This window comes from Nannospalax galili, unplaced genomic scaffold (assembly GCF_000622305.1).
Source record: "Nannospalax galili isolate Female #2095 unplaced genomic scaffold, S.galili_v1.0 scaffold77, whole genome shotgun sequence".
NCBI lineage: Eukaryota > Metazoa > Chordata > Mammalia > Rodentia > Spalacidae > Nannospalax > Nannospalax galili.
This window is the reverse complement of record NW_008341457.1, coordinates 3906758-3926492: the sequence shown is the minus strand read 5'-3', so window position 1 is coordinate 3926492 and position 19735 is coordinate 3906758. Positions and strand designations below refer to the sequence as shown.

General features: G+C 55.1%; 2 protein-coding genes across 2 annotated transcripts; both read left to right on the top strand.

Annotated features, from left to right (window-relative positions):
* The first annotated feature begins 8489 nt into the window (after positions 1–8489).
* On the top strand, positions 8490–13187 carry Madcam1 (mucosal vascular addressin cell adhesion molecule 1). The gene is made up of 5 exons (XM_008837262.3): positions 8490–8619; positions 8863–9132; positions 9401–9724; positions 10296–10733; positions 11952–13187. The coding sequence occupies exons 1-5, from the start codon at positions 8559–8561 to the stop codon at positions 12092–12094; spliced, it is 1236 nt and encodes a 411-aa protein (XP_008835484.1). The 5' UTR covers positions 8490–8558; the 3' UTR covers positions 12095–13187.
* Positions 13188–13213: 26 nt separating this feature from the next.
* Positions 13214–17045, top strand: Tpgs1 (tubulin polyglutamylase complex subunit 1). The gene is made up of 2 exons (XM_008837218.2): positions 13214–13602; positions 16326–17045. Exons 1-2 carry the CDS (start codon positions 13229–13231, stop codon positions 16861–16863), a joined length of 912 nt encoding a protein of 303 aa, XP_008835440.1. The 5' UTR covers positions 13214–13228; the 3' UTR covers positions 16864–17045.
* Positions 17046–19735: the final 2690 nt, after the last annotated feature.

Here is a 19735-nt window from a genome sequence, read left to right as displayed (position 1 = left end):
TAACAGAGATCCACCTGCCTCTGCCTCCCAAGTGCTGGGACTGCAGGTGTGAGCCACCACACCCAGCTAAAAATAAACTTTTTAAAAGCCAGATATGGCTGTGCATGGTGGTGCACGCCTTTCATCCCGGCACTTGAGAGGCAGAGGCAGGTGGAACTCTGTGAGTTCAAGGCTGTTCTACATAGTGTGTTCCAGGCCAGCTGGGATTACAGGGAGACCCAGTCTCAAAAAGACCAAAAAAATAAAAGCCAGATTATAGGCACATGCTTGTGGCACATGCTTGTAAAACCAGTACAGGGGAGGTGGAAACAGTTGGATCCCTGGGACTTGCATAGGCTGCTTGATGAGTTCCAAGCCACTGTGAGACCCTGTCTCAAAAGATTAAAGTGACCTGAGCGTGATAGCACACCCTTGTTATCCCAGCACACTGGAGGCAGAGGGAGGTGAGTCTCTGAGATCAAATCAAATCGAACTGGGTCTTCAAGTGAGTTCCAGGCCAGCAGGGGCTGCAAGGAGACCCTGTCTCAAAAAAAAAAATTGCTGGTGCCGCCAGAAGGACACCCAGTGGGGTAGGCACACCCATGAGACTGTGTTTCTTGGGTTCCGGTTGTTTGTGTGTGTTCCTGCCAATAGCCCCAGAGAAGATTGATGTTCCCAGATGCCAGCTCACAGCCTGCCCTCCGGCCACTGTGTACGGTCCTCTCACGTTCCTGCAGCCATTCATGTTGTCCTCTGTCCTGCAGCCAAACCAGCCAGCTCAGACTCACACGGCTCTGCAGTGGCCTGCTCTCTTTGTCTCTAAGGAACACTACAAAGAAGCAAAGAAGACCTGTCCTGGCCCTGCCAGGCTCCTGTCCTTCCCACTCAGAAGGTGTCACCAGCCACACAGGTCAGCGAGGATAGGACTGGTTCACGTGCTTTGTTGTGGGAACCTGGCCCCAAGGCTCAGAACGCCCTGTTTCTACAGATAAGAAGGACAGGAGCCTCCATGTCCTGCCTCACCACAAACAAATTCATCCTGATCTGAACTTCCAAAACTGACAGTCAAAATAAACCATTTCCCAGGTATTAGTTACAGTAACAGGAAGTAGAAAAGCAGGACTCAGGTTTCTCCCACAAGAACAGCCTTGTGAGGGGCTGAGGGCATGGCTCTGGGGTAAAGTAACAGCCTAGACTCCCCAGTGAGGGGCTGGGGGCATGGCTCAGGGGTAGAGTGACAGCCTAGAAATCTCCCAGCAAGGGGCAAAGGTCTGAGTACTCTTTGCCTGCTGTAACTATGGGCATCTAGAACAATCTTGTATCAGTAACCACTCAGAGAGTGCATGTTGAATTACTGAGACTGTGCCTTGTCTCTAGTAACTAATAGTACAGGATCTCAGGTTCTGCCACAAAACTATTCTCTTATTCAGGACTCTCACCTCTAGCACCATCATGTCAGTTTCCAGAAACATCCTGCAAACCTCAATAAAGTGTTAGAACTGGGTACAGGTACAGGGATGTATACCTGTAATCTAAAGTTGGAGAGGCAGAGGCAGGTGGATCTCTGTGAGTTCGAGGCCAGCCTGGTCTACATAGTGAGTTCCAGGCCAGCAGGGGCTGCAAGAAGACCCTGTATCAAAAACAGTAATAGCTGGTGCCACCAGAAGGACACCCAGTGCCTGGGTAGGCACACCCATGAGGCTGTCTCAAAAGACCAAAAATTTAAAAAAACTAAATAAATTAAGCTTTGGATTTTCCTAATGGTCTTCACCCCAGGCAAGGCAGTGAGATATCAGGTCCCAGGAGGCACTTGAACCCTCCTGATGACAGGGCTTGCTACAAAGCAACCTTATCATCAGAATTTAGCTCTCTAGTAACAAGATCCAGTTCCCCAGCAACAGAACCTTAACTTTGGCAACAGGATCCAGACACAAGAAAATTTAACCTATCTCCCTAGCAATATCATCCCAGATCTATCAACACGGTCCCAACCCCTAGCAACAGGATCCCGGCCTAATAACATGGTCCATGCAATAGGATCCTAATCCAGCAACATGGATCCTGCTCCTAGCAACAAGGTCTTCTCCCCTAGCAACAAGATTGTAGCCTGGCAACATGGTCCAGGTCTCAGGTGTCAGGATCCCAGTGTAACAACGTGTAAGCCGGTGCCTGGCCCTAGCAGCAGGATCTCAGCCTAGCAACAAGGTCCCAATCCTTAGCAACAGGATTCTAATCTAGCAACATGGTCCATGTCTCTACCAACAGGCCCAACCCCTAGCAACAATATCACAGCCACAAGGTCTGGGCCCCTAGAAACAGGATCCCAGCCTAGCAACAGGATTCAGGCCCCTAGCAACAGAATACCAGCATAGCAATGTAGCCCCAGCCCCTAGCAACAGGATCCCAGATTATCAACATGGTTCAGGCCCCTAGTAACAGGATTCCAGCCTAGCAACATGGTCCTTGTCCCTAATACTACATTGCTAGCTCCTGACCAGGTGATACACATCCCTGGTACAGGGAGACCACGGAAGAAAAACATGGTCTCAGGACTTCCCAGGACTCAGTCTCTGTGCCCCAACCCCAGCACTGACTGAAGCACCCTGGGGTAGATTCATGATTGACAGGGAAGTGAGAACCACAGTTCCCCCAACCCCAATTGGTCACTTGTGTCCTCAAGTGACCAATTCTTTATTCAGTCAAGAATGCTGAGGACTGAGAGCTAGAGTTTCTGCGACCTTGTGGGCCACAGGCTAGGCCTGCAACAGGAAGAGAATTGCGTTCAGGAACTACAGAGAGCTGTGGACTGAGCTGAGGCCAAAGAGAAAGGCTGACCTTGGGTGGGTTGCACCTAGCCTCCAGCAAGGGCCAAGGGGCGGGTACTGAGCCAGTGGGAGTGTCCTTGGTGGGTGGGGTAGGGCTAAAGGAAAGAGTCACTGGCAGGCAGCGCATAGAATCGAGGGGTGTGGCCTTGAGTGGGTAGGTTGAGGGCTGAGGGAAGCATGGTATGCTAATGAGTGGGAAGTGGATGGGCGATCTGAGGAGAGACAGGCAACAATAGAGTGAGGAACTGGTGACCAGAGAAGCCAGGCTCCAACTCTTCCTCTGGGCTGGGTTGGGGTTGAGGTGGGGTGGAGTTGGGGTCCAGGTTGGGGTTGGATTGGGATCAAGATTGGGCTGGGGTTAGTGTTAAATTGGGGTTGGATATGGGATGGTGTTGAGATTGGGTTGGGTATGGGATTGGGTTGGGGTTGGGTTGGTGCTGGTGTTGTGGGGTTGGGTTGGGGTTCAGTTGAGAATAGGTTGGGTTGGGTTGGGGTTGGGATTGGGGTTGGGGTCGGGGCTGGGTTGAGGTTAGGGCAGGGTTGGGTTGGGTTGGGGTTGGGTTGGAGTTGGGGTTAGGGTTGGGTTGGAGTTGGGATTGGGGTTAGGTTGGGTTTGGGGTTGGGGCTGGGACTGGACTGAGGTTAGGGTTGTGTTGTGTTGTGTTGAGGTGGGGTTGGGGTGAGGGTTGGGGTTGGGGCTGGGATTAGAGGGTGTTAGGGTTAAGATTAGGCATCTGCTGGTGTCTGCTCTGAGCCCAGATCCTGGTGACCTTTCTCATTCCTGTGCCCAACCCTTGGCTACATGAATTCTGAGAGGTGGGCAAAGCACAGGTCCAGCCAGACCCTATGCTGGAGGCGCCCTCAAGTGAAAGGCCTGCTGGGCATGATCCGGTCAATGGCAGACCTCAAGTCAGGGGTCCAGGCTTCTCCACCCAGAGGAGAGGAAGTCATTTCTAGAAGACAGACCCTACCAGGTCCTGCTTAGGTTTCCCTAACCTCTGTGACTCCCTGTGCACCCTGAAGCCTGCCTGCCCCAGCTGATGCCACCCTGGGTACAGTCAGAACCCACTCACAGTTTATCACTGTGACATACCTCTGTGCTCCCCTGAGCAGTGTGAGGGGCTGTCTTCTGCCCCAGAGGTCCCCCAAGGCTTCCAGCCTCTCTGTCCAGCTCAGCCCTCAAAGGCAACTGTCTCCAGCAACACTCACGGGGTGTCCTTCATCCTGGACATCCAACTGCCTTGGAACTTCCCAAACCAGTGCCATGTGCCTAATGTGACCCCTCACCAGCTCCCTGGGGTGGATCCCCTCATGAGGAGGTGAACCAGCAGGGAGGGAAGGAGGGAGAGGTAGTCTGCACTTACCTGCAGCTTGCCTACCCCATCCCAAGCCAGCAGGTGTCGCTATTGGTATGGTCAGCACCTGGGAGACTGTTGGCCACCCAGACCCACTCTAGCAGGTGTCCACTAAGCCCTCAGCCCATTCTGCTGAAAGACAGAGTTCAGCTATCAGAGCCTCTGTCTCAAGTTCAGGCCATTCAGACCCGGCCAGATGGACCTCCACCCCACTGCCCCCTTCCCCAGATGGGAGGTGGCAGGCAGCATAAAGACCCTGCCTCACAGGCCCTAAGACAGACAGACAGACACACACACACACACACACACACACACACACACACACACACCATGTTGTTTTGTAAACAACAAGGACAGGCAAAGCAGACCTAGTTTTCTGTGGTTTATTCATGTTGGATGCTGGCCCGTCCACCCTGGGGCCTCCCACAAGGCCCATCACGGCCTACCTAGGCCATTTCAGGGACAAGGGCCAGCCATGTGAAATGGAGTCGTGTGTCCCCCTACCCCCAGGTCCCACCTAGCTGTTCCTGCCCTGGGTGGTCTGTGTGTATGAGAGGGTGTCTAGTGTTTAAGAAAAAAAAGTCTCAGTTGGGTGTGGTGGCGCACGCCTTTAATCCCAGCACTTGGGAGGCAGAGGCGGGGGGGGCTCTGTGGGGTTTAAGGCAGACCGGTGTACATAGTGAGTTTCAGGGTAGATGGGGGGATAGGGGGAGGCTGTCTCACAAAAACAAAAAAAAAAAAAAAAAAAAAAAGAAAGAAAGAAAAGTCTCAATGGCTCAATAGTTAAGGGCCCTGGCTGTTCTTCCAGGACCTGGGTTCAATTTCCAGTACCTACATGGCGGCTAACAGCTGTAACTCCAGTTCTAGGGGATTTCATGCCCTCTTCTGGTCTCTGTGGGCACTTCTGGGCAAAGGTGTATTTAGATACATGCAGGAAAAACACTGCACATAAAAGTATAAATAGCCAGGGGTGGTAGTACACACCATTGATTCTAGCAGAGATCAAGGCCAGCCAGCCTAGTCTGCATGGTGAGTTCCAGGCCAGGTGAGGCTAGGGGGAGATCCTGTTTCAAAAAGACCAAAAACAGTATAAATAAATAAATAAATAAATAAATAAATAAATAAATAAATCACAAATAAATAAGTTAGGTATGTCACAAGCCTGTAGTCCCAGCACTGGGGAGGCACAGGCAGGTGAATCTGTGAGATTAAGGCCAGCCTGGACTACATAGCAAGTTTCAGGCCAGTTGGGGCTACAGGGAGACTCTATCTCAAATAAATAAGCAAATGAGGGTCTGGAGAAATGGCTCAGCAGTTAAGAACACTGTTCTTGCAGAAGACCGGGGTTCAAATCCCAGCACCCACATGGAGTTAACAACTATCTGTAACTTTAGTTCCAGGAGATCTGACAGCCTCTTCTGTCTTCTGCGGGCATTGCACGACACGGGTGCACTTAGCTACATGCAGGCAATGCACACATACACATAAAATACAAATAATAAAATATTTAGCCAGGCATGGTGGTGCATGCCTTTGATCCCAGCACTTGGGAGGCAGAGGCAGGAGGATCTCTGTGAGTTCAAGGCCAGCATGGTCTACATAGTGAGTTCCAGGCCAATTGGGGCTACAGAGAGACCCTGTCTCAAAAAGACCAAAAATTTTTTTTTAATTAAAATAATAAATAAGCAAGTGAATGAATGAATGAATGAATGAATGAATAATAATTTATAAAAGAAAAAAACATTTCTCAAGATCCAACCCCTATTGGGTCCCCAACCTCCTTAAGTTCCACAAGGCTGAAATGACACCCAGGCCAGGGACCCAGGTTGGCCGTATGCTGCCCCACCCTCTGAGAGTTCCCCACCCTAAAGGAGAGGTTGCCAAACTGACCAGTGGGTGTGGGCAAGAGGAAGGGCCACTGTTGGCCAAAAGTGTCTTCTGGAATCTTCCTCATTGCACTGTGGAGAGGGAGGCCAGGATATTGGGTCTCCTGGGAAGGCTAGACCTCTGTAGAAAGGGGGACTTCCTGAGGAGCCAGGGGGACTTCCTCCCAGCAAGACAATGCCAGGAAGGGGGGTCGGGGCCCTAAGCTGTAGGAAGAACTGGCGGAGCTCCCCAGGTGCAGCAGGGACGGCACAGTCCTGCGGGGCCAGCCTTGCTGGGGACAAGCCTTCAGAGGGCACCTGTGTCCCCGCAGAGCTGCCTGTGTCCCCCCAAGGGGCAGCTAGCAAGCAAGCCCTGTCCCCTCTCTTTGGCTCTGCCTGCGTCTCTGTCTCTTTGCCCCCCTTCTCCATGTCTATCTCCTGTGTCTCTGTCTCTGCCAATGGTCTCTTTGTCTTTGCAGCTCTGTGTCTGTTTCTTTGTCTCCCTGTCCCTATCTCATTTTGTCTCTATCTCTCTGTCTCCATCTCTCTCTGTCTCTGTGTCTGTCACTCTGTCTCTGTATCTCTGTGTCTTTCTGTCTCTGTTACCTCTGTGTCTGTCTCTGTCTCTCTGTCACTATCTCTGCATGTCTCTCTATCTCTATCTCTGTCACTCTCCACCTCTTTCTATGTCTCTGCCTCTGTCACTATGTCTCTCTCTCTCCATTTCTCTGTCTCTATGTGTCTATCCCCTCCTCACTCTCCCAGTCTCCCCCCCACTTCCTGTTCCTTCTGTGTAGAGCCCCATGTGTCCCAAGGCACCCTGCCCCTTCCCCACTGTTGCAGGAACCCTGTCGTTCCGGCAGGTGGAGTCTGGCTGAGTACCGATGTCTCTTGAGGTCTGTTAGTGAACAGGACCTCAGCCAGCCTGGCGCTCGCTGACCCCTCCCCACCTGGCCCTGGTGCAGCAGGAAGCGAGGTCAGAGGCTGGGAAGCAGCCCATTCACTGGTCCTGCTGCCCCCCGCCCAGGTTAAGGGCCCAGCTTCCCGGGAAGGGACTGTGCCTTAGAGTCAGCCTTCCTGCGCAACTTCCGGGCACTGGCACTGTGCTGGGCGTGAGGGGGGATGGGTCCTAGGGAGCCCCAGTCCTGATTCCATACACCTGGGCCTGACACCCACCACTCTCCCTGGGCCTCAGTTCCCCCATTCTGCTCCCAGCCTTCCTCTTCCCCCTGGTTCATGTGCCACTGCTCCTCAGTTTCTCCTTTTAAGAAGATCCAAATAAGCAATGTGTAGAAACCCATATACTGCACAGCCAGACCACACTGGAGGCCAGCATAGGCCAGAGCCTCTCCACACTGTTCTTTGCTGTGTAGGGATCAGGAGTCGCAGTGGGAGCAAGCACAGTCCCTCCCTATGCAGAATAGAGATGGACATCAGGTATCTGCAGGTTCAACCTGGACATAAAGTCAGAGAGGTGAGAAGACTCTGGAGATAGAAGAGGGGGCAGAAACAGCTGTGCAAAGGCTCTGTGGCTGTCCCAGAGGCACACAGCCTAGGGGTGTTGGTGAGCAGAGGGGTATGATTTTTGCTTTGGGTCAGGGCCAGGAAGGAATTTGGTTTTTGTGTTTTCTGTCATTGTTGTTTTGAGACAGGGTCACCCTGTAGCCCCAGCTGACCTGGAACTAGCTATATAGACCAGGCTGGCCTCAATATCACAGAGATCTGCTTACCTCTGCTTCCTGAGTGCTAGGATCAAAGGTATGTGCCACCAAGTGCACCTTCAGGAGGAAGCTGGGACAGTGTACAGTGCTTGGAGGGGTGTGGGGGAGAATTGAGGGATACATGTGTCTCAGAACTCAGCAGAGAGGGCCAGGGTCCACCCTAGGAACAGGAAAAGGAAGCCAGCCCCCACCTCCAACCCCAGGCTCTACCAGACATAGAAGGTCTTTGTGGCAGAGGGACACAGACTCAGGAACCACTGGTGATTTGTCCCAGGGACTGACACCTCCATGATGAGCAGGGCTCAGTCCCAGGAAACATCTTCCCCAACCTTGGAGCATATGGCCCCAGGAGACCCTACCATCTAGAGCCAGCCAGCCCAGGCCTCTCTGCCACCCCCATGTGGTCACCCTCAGAAGTGAAGGCACAGCCCTGCCCTGAGGTGGAGCAGTGTGGCAAGGGACCAGGGTCCATCTGATTTACACACACTTGAACTTCTACGCTGGCCCACCCCCGACCCCCATCCCTCCAGTCTCCAGCCTCTGCCTTCCTGTCCACAGAACTGGGACCTGGAACCTTCCCAGACATCCTGGCCCATCTATTCTGACTGCATTGCCTGGGTCCCTGCCTCACCTCTAGCTCCTGCCTCTCTGTCTCCTCCAAATTGGGGGGGTCTCGCTGGGAAAGCCCCCTGGGAAGTTCCCCAGGGAGGGCAGGGGTGGGGGGAGAGGCAGGGTTGCCGACAGCGGGAAGCCATCAGGGCACTGCTATTTAAACCGCTTCCCCTAGCGGTTAGCAGGACAGAGAGAACCAGCATGGAGCCCAGCCTAGTCCTCCTGCTGGCCCTGACCTTGGGGCCCATCCAGCCCAGTAGCGGTGAGCAGGGTTGTGGGGAAGGGAGGGGGCTCAGAGAGGGGTTACGGGAAGGGGGTCTTGGCCAGTGCTGCAGGCTCTGCTAAAGTCAGGTCTGGACTGGGGGAGGGCAGTTCTAGCTGCCCACTGACCAAGGCAACAAAAGAGTCTGAGGTGGAGGTATAGAGCCCTGGAGTCTCCACACTGGGTCAGGGGTGGACTCTGTGGCCCAGTCAAAGACCAGTACTAACAACCGTGTCCCCTCAGGCCAGCCCCTCCATGTGGATCCCCCTGAGCCCGTGGTGGCTGTGGCCCTGGGCACATCCTGCCAGCTGACCTGCAGCCTGTCCTGTGGGGAGGGTGTGGCCCAGGTACAGTGGCGTGGCCTGGATACCACTCTGGGATCCGTGCAGTCCATTGCTGGCAACAGCATCCTCACCGTGCACAGTGCAAAACTATCAGACACAGGCACACACCTGTGTGTGGGCTCCTGCAGGGGTCAAAACTACCAGCACTCTGTGAAGATCCTTGTGTATGGTAAGGCCCACTTCTGCTCTTTCAGGTGTCACCACCTGGGGGGGGGTGTCTCAGGACTGTGCACCTACTGAATACTGCCATCCCAGCGGGTCCCCAGATTCCACTGTCCCTTCTCCACTCCAGACCTGCACTGCTCCCGTGTCTACCTTCCTTCCTGTCCTGGCCACCCAGGGCCCATGGCTGTACCCCCTCACCCTAAACTCAGCTTATCTGCCAGGCCTAGCCCTGACCTCAGAGCTCAGCTCTGTGCCCCACCCTCCATCCACAGCCTTCCAGGATGAACTGGAGGTGTCCCCTGTGTTCCTGGTTCCTGGACAGGACCAAGAAGTATCCTGCACAGCCCACAATGTGTGGCCTGTGGGTCCGGACACCCTCTCCTTTGCCCTGCTACTGGGGGACCAGAACCTGGAGGGTGTCCAAGTCCTGGAACTGGAACAAGAGGAGGAAACTGAGGACACTGAGGACCCCCTGTTCCGAGTTACACAGCGCTGGCTAGTACCTGCCATGGTGACCCCCATGCCTCCTGCCCTTCTCTGCCAGGCCACCATGCAGCTGCCTGGCCTGAAGCTGACCAACCAAAGGGTCCTTCCAGGTGAGCCCACTGGGTTCCTGCTACCTCCAGACCTACTCTGGAGCCCAGACCAGGAATGCCTGTCACCAACCATGTGTCCTGGGTGATTCTGATCATGGCTCCTGCCACCATCCTCTACCCAAACTCATGATCCTGTGGTGGCTAGAGAAAGATTAATTTAAAAGATGAGGGCCTACTCTGTGCTGGCCCCAGAGCAACATTTCCATCATTTCCTGTCAGCTTTGCTTCAAAGGTGTGTATCCTGAAGGCTAGGGTGGGGCCTGCACCCAGTAGGTACTTTGTAAGCACTGCCAGGTAGACTGTGTAGGGCCTGGCACCCAGTAGGTGGTTCACAGATGCTGGCCAAGTAGATTCATAGGGCCCAGCACCCAGTATGCTTCGTAAACACTCGCAGAGTAGATTTATTAGGATTTGGTACCCAGTGGGTACTCTGTCTGTCACCAGCTGTTAAGATGTCCTGTGTCACTTGAGTGATGTGGGGAGGGGTTTTGAGGAGTTCTGGCCCAATGCTGGGTCACAGATGAGGAAACTGAGGCAGGAGACAGGCAACAGAGGCAACTTCTATTTCCAGTTCTGCAGATTCAGACCTCAGTGGAGCCCCTCGACACCACCTCTGCAAAGTCCCACATCTTGACTTCATCAGAACCCACTGAGGCCATCTCCATGGGGCCCCCTGACACCACCACCCTGCCGTCCACCCCCCAGCAGGGTCTCACGTTCAACCCTAGGACTCTGGGTTCTGCTGGAACTTGTCACCCCGAGATCCGCCAGGAGCAGGAGGCTGGCTGGCAACTGCTCTGTGAAGCGTTCTGTGGCCCAGGCATGGCTGTGCGCTGGACCCTGGCTCCTGGGGGCCTGGCAGCCTACCACAAGACAGAGGCTGGGGCCCAGGCATGGCTGAGTGTGCCGCCCCCAGGGCCCATCCCCGAGGGCTGGTTCCAGTGCCGCCTGGACCCTGGGGGGCAGGTGACCAGTCTGTATGTCCCAGGCCAGTTGTTCTCAAAATCCGGTGAGTGCTGGGGCCCTGGGAGGGTCTGGAAGGGACACATAATTGGGATTAAAACATTATGCCCAGCCTCAGTTTCCCCATTAGTCCAGTATCTTTCCTGGCTTTGGGCATAGTGTAGATTCCAGGGACTGTTTAAAATCAAAGTGTCTTGTAGATTCTATGCTCTAGAGACTGGAAGAGCCTGTTAAACAAAGTGAAAGAGTACAATCATATAGGATGACTTAAAACTTTTGTTTTGACACAAAGTCTCATGTAGTCCAGGCTGGCCTCAAACTCACTGTGTAATTGAGGATGACCCTGAACTCCTGATCCTCCTACCTCCATCTCCCAAGTGCTGGGATAACAGGTATACACTACCACACCCACTTTAATGACTGAAACTTTAAACTATGCTAGAAAGAGCTGGAGAAATGGCTCAGTAGTTAAGAGCACTGGCTGCTCTTGCAGAGAACACAGGTTCAGTTCCCAGCACCCACATGGTGGCTAACAACTGTCCGTCCATAATTCCAGTTCCAAGCGGATCCAACACACTCTTCCAGCCTCTACAAGCATTGCACACATGTGGTGCACTTACATGCAGGCAAAACACTCATACACATAAAGTAAAAATAAACCTTTAAAAAAAGAGACCAGCAGAGCGTGGTGGGAGGCAGAGACAGGTAGATCTCTGTTAAGTTCAAAGCCAGCCTGGTCTACATAGTGAGTTCCAGGCCAGCTGGAGCTACAGGGAGACCCTGTCTCAAAAAGATGAGAGAGAGAGAGAGAGAGAGAGAGAGAGAAAGAGAGAGACCTCTGTTACATATCAAGACCCTCAAAAATAAAATATCTGGCCAGGCGTGGTGGCGCACGCCTTTAATCCCAGCACTTGGGAGGCAGAGGCAGGCGGATCTTTGTGAGTTCAAGGCCAGCCTGGTCTACATAGGGAGTTAAGGTCAGCTGGGACTACAGGGAGACCCTGTCTCAAAAAGACAAAAAAAAATCTGTTATTTCCTACTCTGTAATATATTCTGAGTTTTCCTCACTGTCTTGTTCTTTGCTACTAGAAAATCTGATTGGGTAGCCCACTTCTAAACTGCAAGTTCTTATGTAAAATTCCAAAGGCTAGCTCTGTGTTCCACTGTGAGGCTTAAGAGATGGGTTTAGCATGAAGCTCAGTATGGTCCAGGGGCTCCTGACGGCCTTCCAAGGTTCCTGACTACCCTTCTCCCACTCTTTCAGGCTCCGCCACCTCCCTGTGGACTGGCAGCTTGGCACTGGGGCTGCTCCTGCTCGCCTTTCTTGCTTACCGACTGTGGAAATACTGCCGGCCAGCTGCTGGCCACCCAGGGCACCCACTAAGCAGTTCTGGTTCGCGCCTCTGATGCTCCAGACTGCATCAGACTGAGGGAACCAGGTGGGGGGCCTCTTGCTCCACTGCAGTGCTGGGGTCAAGAGTACAAACTGCAGCCCCTTCCTTGGTGACCAGCACAAGCCCTCCCAGCTTCTGGGCTTCCAGAGCCTTCAGGTCCAGAGCAGAATAAAGGCTTTCTGTCTGTCTGTCTGTCTTCTGGTTGTACTAGCAAAATGGGGAGACTTTGAGCATTTCTCATCCCAGAGGCCCCGAACAGGCATACACCCCAGTCCATCATGGTAAGGCCAGTCATAAAAGAGACAATAGGGTTGGGAAGTACCTGATCTTAACAAAATTAAGGCGGTACAGCAAAGAAATTCGGAAGTGGGCAGACAGGAAGATGGGGATTATGGAGGTGGTGGAGGGGGTGAAAATGAAGTCAGTGAATGAAGAACCGAAGCATAGGCAAAAGAGGGACTTGTGAATGAGGGTATTAAGGAGTCACAGTTCAGAGTTACAATAGGCTGGCATGGTGGTGCACGCCAGTCATCCAGCCCTCGAGGTAGAGTCAGGTGGATCTCTGAGGCCAGCCTGGACTACATAGTGATCTCTAGGCCAGCTAGAACTACAGGGAGAAGCGGGGCGGGGCCGTGCTCAGGACGCTAAGCAGCCTGGGGCAGGAAGCAGCATTATAGAGGGCTCCCTGGAGCCCTGCTCAGAAGCAGACGAAGCCAGGCCAGACAGAGACCAACCCGAGTCCAATGTCTGCGACCAGCCTCAGCAAACGCTCTGAACCCAGCACTTCAGTGTTACTAGAGTCCCAGCAGAAGCATCCTGGGCACACTTAGTCCAGCTTCTCTGGTACCCAGGGGCCTGGTTGCTAGGTGACCATGTTAATGATTTCTTGCCCACTACCAAGATGGCGAGCAATCACGCTTCAAGCCAGAAACCACGCCTTTCCTGGGGAACCATTTTGGAATCTGACAAAATTCAAGACTCTAGATCGAAGCTAGAGCTAGTCACGACGTACAAAGGGGAAACGCAGAGGAAGAATGCTAGTTAGGACACAGGAAACGGGTGGCCGATTCCTGATATGGCCATGGGTCTCCCAGACTGAGCTGGGCTCCCTCTGCCCTTAACAAAAATGGCCGTCGCGCCTTGAGTGATGGCGGCACTTCCGGTCCCGCTGCCCTCAGTCAAGATGGCGGCAGTGGAGAAGCGGCGGCCGGCTGTAGCACCAGCGGCCAATTTCACAGACAACGGCCGAACGTTGGTGTCTCAGGTAGCGGCAGCGGCTGAGAGCGAGGAGGACTTCCTACGGCAGGTCGGCGTGACGGAGATGCTGCGTGCCGCGTTGTTGAAGGTGCTGGAGACGAGGCCCGAAGAGCCCATCGCCTTCTTGGCGCACTATTTCGAGAATATGGGCCTACGTTCGCCGGCCAGCGGCGGCGCCGGGGAGCCCCCGGGGCAGCTCCTCCTGCAGCAGCAGCGCCTGGGCCGTGCGCTGTGGCACCTTCGCCTGGCTCACCACTCACAGAGGTGAGGGCCGATGGCCGGAGGGACGCCCGGACTATAGCTCCCGATGGGCCCCACTCCACTGCCGACGCGGGGGTTCACGGAGTTGTAGTCCACCCTCTTTTCCAGGGCCTGGGGAGGTTGGGGTGGTGCGGCAACCGAACTACAGCTCCCGGCGTGCTCCGCGTGGACGTGTCCATTGTGAGCGCAGAGTGTGCTGGGAGTTATGGTCCTGTTGTAGGGCCCAATTCCCTATTGTAGTCCACCCATCTATCTCCTGGGCGTCCAGATAGTTTGGGTCTGTGCGGGTTACTTTTGAGCACAAGTTCAGTTTCCCCTCTCAGCTCAGGGTTTTGGAGGCCAAAAAGCCCAGAGAGGAGTTGGCCCAAGATGCCGTCCCATCAGTCAGAGAATGAATGGCTTGTAGTGCTGGGCCAGGAGATGGGCAGCGTATGTGCTGAGGCCTCGCCCCGCAGAGAGAGGGTATCATAGAAGTTCCCAGGATGCATTGGGTATGGCACTCCTTAATCTACGGCCAAGCCTGGACGCCGCAGGGAGGCCTGGAGCCAGGCAGGTGCAGTTCCTTCTGTACTGCAGTGGGGACAGTTCTCAGCAGAGGAGATGTCTGAGGGACGCCTGTCCAGCGCACATTGGATGGGGTAAGCCGATGGATAGGTGCCATCCACCGGCGGTGACTGGAGGCCCGTGGGCTGGTGTCTGGGTCCCGGCATCGAGGTGGCTTTACAAAGGGCCCAACCGGGAGGGGCCAGAGGGGCAAGTCAGGAGATGGAGGTCGGCAGTGGCTTCGTTTCCCCAAGGGGGTCATCCACACCTGGTGGTGTGTTCCACCTCCACCACCCCCAACCCCCATCCCCGCAGTCCCAGAGAACCTAAAGAACAGGTCGGGGAGAGTGGGGGCCCATGTGAGCAGAGGTGCTCCAGAGGGGAGGGGCCTGTTGCCCTAAGTGGATGGCCACACAAGAAAGGGAGGGGCATGGCCTGGTGTGGTATTGGGGTGGGGGATACAGGCACACGCAAGGAGGATGGAGGCTGGTGACCCCTTATTGCTTGGTGAGGACAGTCTTTGAGTTGAGGCTGGAAGCCTGAAGTCACAGCCTCACCTCAGGATCTGCAGACCATCCATCCTGTCTGTACACTTCTCATATCTCTTAGCTTGTGGCCACATTCCCCAGTCTCTATAACCAGTTACACCTGCAAAGCCTGTGTGTTTACCACATTCCAAGGTTCTGCCTGAACCCTGACTGCCAGGGGCCAAACCAGGAATCTTACCCACAGTACATGGTACCTGCTGACTGCCACACTCTGTGACAGTCCCCAAACGGATCACTATGAAGAACTGGCCAGCTAAGCCAGGGCTCCTCTTTCACCCCACTCTCTGTGGGCTGTTCCCAGCCTCCACCCACCCCATGCCTCCAGAGACTGACCCGGGTCCCCCATAATAGAGAGCCACTGGTTAAAGGAGGAAGGAGCCCCCTCACAGGCTTTGCACCCCACTCTTGTCAGCAACTCAGGGGGATCCCCTCAGGAGCCAGTAAGATCCCCTGCCTGGGAGGTGGACATCCTTGTACCCAGCTGAAATTACCCCTCCTGCTGTGAACAGCTGAGGTCAAGGCAGGTGGGGCCATTCCACATGCCAGCACCAGATCAGGCACCTGAGGCAGGTCTGGATCCTGTTCAGGAGCCAACAAGCACCCAGGCTTTGAGCCCCCTACAGACCACCAGAGAAGACAGAAGAAAGTGGGTGGGTACAGGTCAGCAGATGGGAATTGGGCACAGAGCTGAGCTAATCTCAGGCCACAGGTGTGTCAGGCATTCGGAAGCACTGTTATCCCTCAGTAACAAACATCCCTAGAGTCTCCAAGACTCAACACAGCTGCAGCTCTGCTGAGCAATCCTGACAAAAGAACACATGGGCTATTCCCTGGGTATCTGCTGCAGTCAGCCAACATCTAATGAGCACCTACTGCATGTGAGTCTCTAGAAGGTTCAGAATGTGACCAGGCCAAAGGTCCATGCCAGGACTGGCCACTGTATGTCCCAGGCATGGTGGGTGAGGCCAGCCTCAGTTGTGGAGCGAGACCCTACTTCAAAATTGGCAGTTGGCTTGCCAGGGGATGGCAGCAGACGGCACCCCAAGGCTTACTATGGGACGGCAGTGACAACTGGCCTTGGGCTGGGGACAGTGGACAGTCCCCTCATAGATGCCACCAAGAGATGTCTGCCAGTTTATTAAACAGGGACTTATTGAGCACCAACTGTATGCTAGAACAATTTCTGCAGCTTAGTGGGTAAAGCACTCACCTAGCATATCCTGAGCCCCAGCACTAGTGAGGTGGAGGCAGGAGGATCAGGAGTTCAAAGTCAGCCTCAGCCACATAGCAAATTCGAGGCCAGTGTGGGCTATATGAGATCCTGCCTCAAAAAATAATAATAAAGTGGGACATGGTGATACACACCTTTAATCCCAGCAATAGGGAAGCAGAGACAGGCCAATCTAACCTGATAGAGGACACACAGAAATGAAGATTTGGTGGGAGTCCTGTCCATGAAGAGCAGGAGGGAACAGGAGAGGTGACACTGGAGCTCAGGTAGAGGCTGGAGGAGAAGATCCTGGAAGACTCAGGCTGTGCAAAGGCCCAGGGGTCACTGGGCCCAGTGTCTTGTGTCAGGCTAGTGTCTTGTGTCAGGCTAGAGTCTGAGGCTTCACTTACGCCTCTCCTCCACAGGACAGCCTTCAACAACAATGTGAGTGTGGCCTACGAGTGCCTGAGTGCAAGTGGACGCAAGAAGAATCCGGGGCTGGATGGCCGCACCTACAGTGAGCTGCTGAAACGGGTCTGCAGAGATGGGGGAGCCCCAGAGGAGGTAGTAGCACCCCTTCTGCACAAGATCCAGTGCCGGGACCACGAGGCCGTCCCACTGGGCATCTTCAGAGCCGGCATGCTGTCTTGCTTTGTGTTGCTGGAGTTCGTGGCGAGGGCTAGGGCCCTGTTTCAGCTCCTGGAAGACCCAGACCTGGCTGTAGCTGACCGCCGTGTGGGCCAGGCTGTGTTGGACACTCTGGAGGGGGCCCTGGGCCCCGAGAACCAGGCCTCTGCACCCACACACTACCTGGAGGCTGGCTCCCGCCTGGGCCCTGACAGCCTGGCACGAGCCCTGGACAGGGCAGTGTCAGGACGGAGGCCCAGCTCACCCATGGCCCGGGATGAGTTTCTGGAAAAGGCCGCAGCACTCTTCATTGCCAAGGTCAAGCCGGTACGCTGACTGCAAGGCTCACCCAGCCACCATTCCAGGATGGCACAGACCTGGGACCAGGAATATGGTGCCCTGGCATGCAGGAGGGGACCCCACCCAGGAAGTGGGACCCCCAGGACCTCCACCAGCCCCCAGCCTGCTCTGTACGCACCTGAGGGCCCCACTCACAGAAATAAAATCTTTACAGAGGAGTACTGACTGGCAACTCCAGTGTGCGGCACCTTGTCTCTTCCCACCTGCCACTCAGAACCCCAAGACCCTCACGCACACCCCACAGGAAGAGGGGAGCTAGAAAAGCCATGTCCTCTCCTAGCATCTCCCTGGCTGCACTCCTGTGTTCTCAGCAGGAATCTTAGACCCTCAACCCCTGAGCCACACTGCCAGCCCCTCACTGGGGACTCCAGGCTGTCATTTTACCCCTGAGCCCCCCCCCGCCCCTCCCTGGGGTATTCTAGACAAGGGCTCTACCTCTGAACCACCCTCCCCAGATTTTTTTTTCTTTACTGAGTAGACCAGGCTGGCCTTGAACTCACAGAGATCCGCCTGCCTCTGCCTCCCAAGTGCTGGGACTACAGGTGTGCGCCACCACAGCCACTTATTTTGAGACAGGGTCTCACTAAGTTGCCCAGGCTGACTGGAACTCATGGCTTCTACCTCAGTCTCCCCAGCAGCTTGGTTAAGACACTATGCCCTGCTGGCTCTGGGCCTTTTAAACCCCAAATCTCATTAGCACCCCCCCCACACACCATTTCCCAGCATTTCTGGACATTGTATGACATGGACAGTCAATGAACCTGATCTGCTCACAATTTCCAAAATCTGTGCCTGGTCCTACCTCCTAGGGCAGGGAGGGGGGTTCCCACCTCCTGCTTGCTAGGCAGATGAGAGGGAGACCGGTGCCCTGTCAGTGATGGAGCATCCACACCTGTGGCCATGTCACCAGGCTTACAGGGATCCAGCTCCTTTGTCTGTTCCCTCCCTCACTGTGCCCCAGGCACACTGATATCTGGGTAGCCCAGCTCATCCCCCCCACCAGGGCCTTTGCACATGCTGTTCCTCCAGGCTCTGATCCTCTGTCCATTCTCAAACGTGACCTGAGATGCCACCCTGCCCTCTGTCCATGGGAATCCTGCTGAGCCCTGGTTCTCTGACCTCTGACACAGATTTTCTTCACAGGAATTGGTTACCACAAATGGTTTCCTTTTCCATATATCTGTTTTCTAGTCTGCTCTCTCCATGGCCTCACGTGCCGAGAGTCAGGTGAATTAGGATGCCCAGCACGCAGGGTGACCTGGACCCTGGTGCAGAGTCTCCTGGTGGTTGGGACCCAGTGGACCAGCTGGAGAGAGACAAAGTGGTTATGTCATCTGCCCACCCAGGGCTTCCAGGATGTCCGCTGGGAAGGGTATATCCAGGCACACTGAGGGGTATCAACAGTCCTGACTCAAACAAGAGGGGCAGACAAGGATGGGAACTCTTGGATGACTCTCTTCTGGCCCAGGTCCCCCAGGGAACCCCCAAGGGGAGGAAGAGTCAAGGCCTGACTAGTTCTCCACAGCACAGGAAGTGGCTGCTGGGCCCTGGATTTGTCCATGGCTCCCACCATCCAGCCCCACCTTTGACATTTGTTTCCCTGTACCCAGCCAGGACACAAGACCCAGCCTCACATGGCCAGATGTTGGAGCATGTGTAGGAGGAAGCCATCCTCACCCAACTCCAGGTATTGATACAGCTGTGGCCTGTGGAAACTCCCACTGGTGTAGTCACAGGGCCAGGGCCACCCACCACTAGCGGTCACAAGTACCAGGCCCACCCTCCTGGAGGGCTTGACTATGGTGCCCCTCCCACCAACACTCATGACAAAATAGCCCGGCAAGGAATGTGGGTGTTGAGGTGCTGGCTCTACAGTGAAGACCACCTGCTGCTCTTACAGAGGACCCGGGTTGGGATCCCAGTACCCACATGGTAGCTAACAGCCGTCCGTAACTCCAGTTCCAGGGGATCTGACCCCCTCTACTGACCTCCGCGGGCACTGCACACGTGGTGTACTTAAATGTAGGTGAAACACTCAGACATAAAATAAAAATAAGGTTTTTTTTTTAAAGAGTTATTGGTGTCCGGCTGGGACTCAGCAGATCAGCTCTCAGACACAGGCTTTCACCTGAGATCCAACAACCTCAGGGCCTTTGAACATCTGTTCCTGCTCCTGGCAGTGTTGCCTCCAGCCATGCCTCCCCGCTGCATTCTGGTCTGAGGACTCAGATGGGGACAGAGATCAGCCTGACATGAGGGTAATCTCAACCTCTAAGGCCCCAAGTTGCCTACTCTGCCCGCCCACACCTCTTGCAGGCGGGAGAGTCCAGAAGATAGAGTCCAGGCAGCAGCCTCACCTTGGGAAATCAAGTCTGCACTGCAGACTCCCGCCCCTGCCCTAGACCACGCCCCATTTCCTTACCCTAAAGCACGCCCCCTCCTGAGACGTCACAAAAAAAGGCCCCCAAAGACTCGGCGGGCCCCGCGCAGACCAGCCCCGCCGGCCACCCCTCACACGGGCATCCGCGGGCCTCTTTCCGCCGGAGGTGACGGCGGCCTCCGGGGCGTCGGAAACGCAAGGCGCCTGCGTGGCAGGGCGGCGGGACAAGACTACATTTCCGGCTGTGCCCCGCGGGAGGGCGCGCAAACACCTTACAGACCCGGTGAAGGCGTCACACAGGCAGTCGAGACCCGGCAGTGGCGCGCAGGCGCATTTCCGGCCCGGCCGCGGGGGTCACGCAGGCGTATTCGAAGCCCTACAGAGCCGCGCAGGCGCACTCGGCGCGGGCCGGGCCGGGCCGCAGCTAGCGCCGGGCAGGGCGGCGGCGCCAGAGCGAGTGGAGCCTCC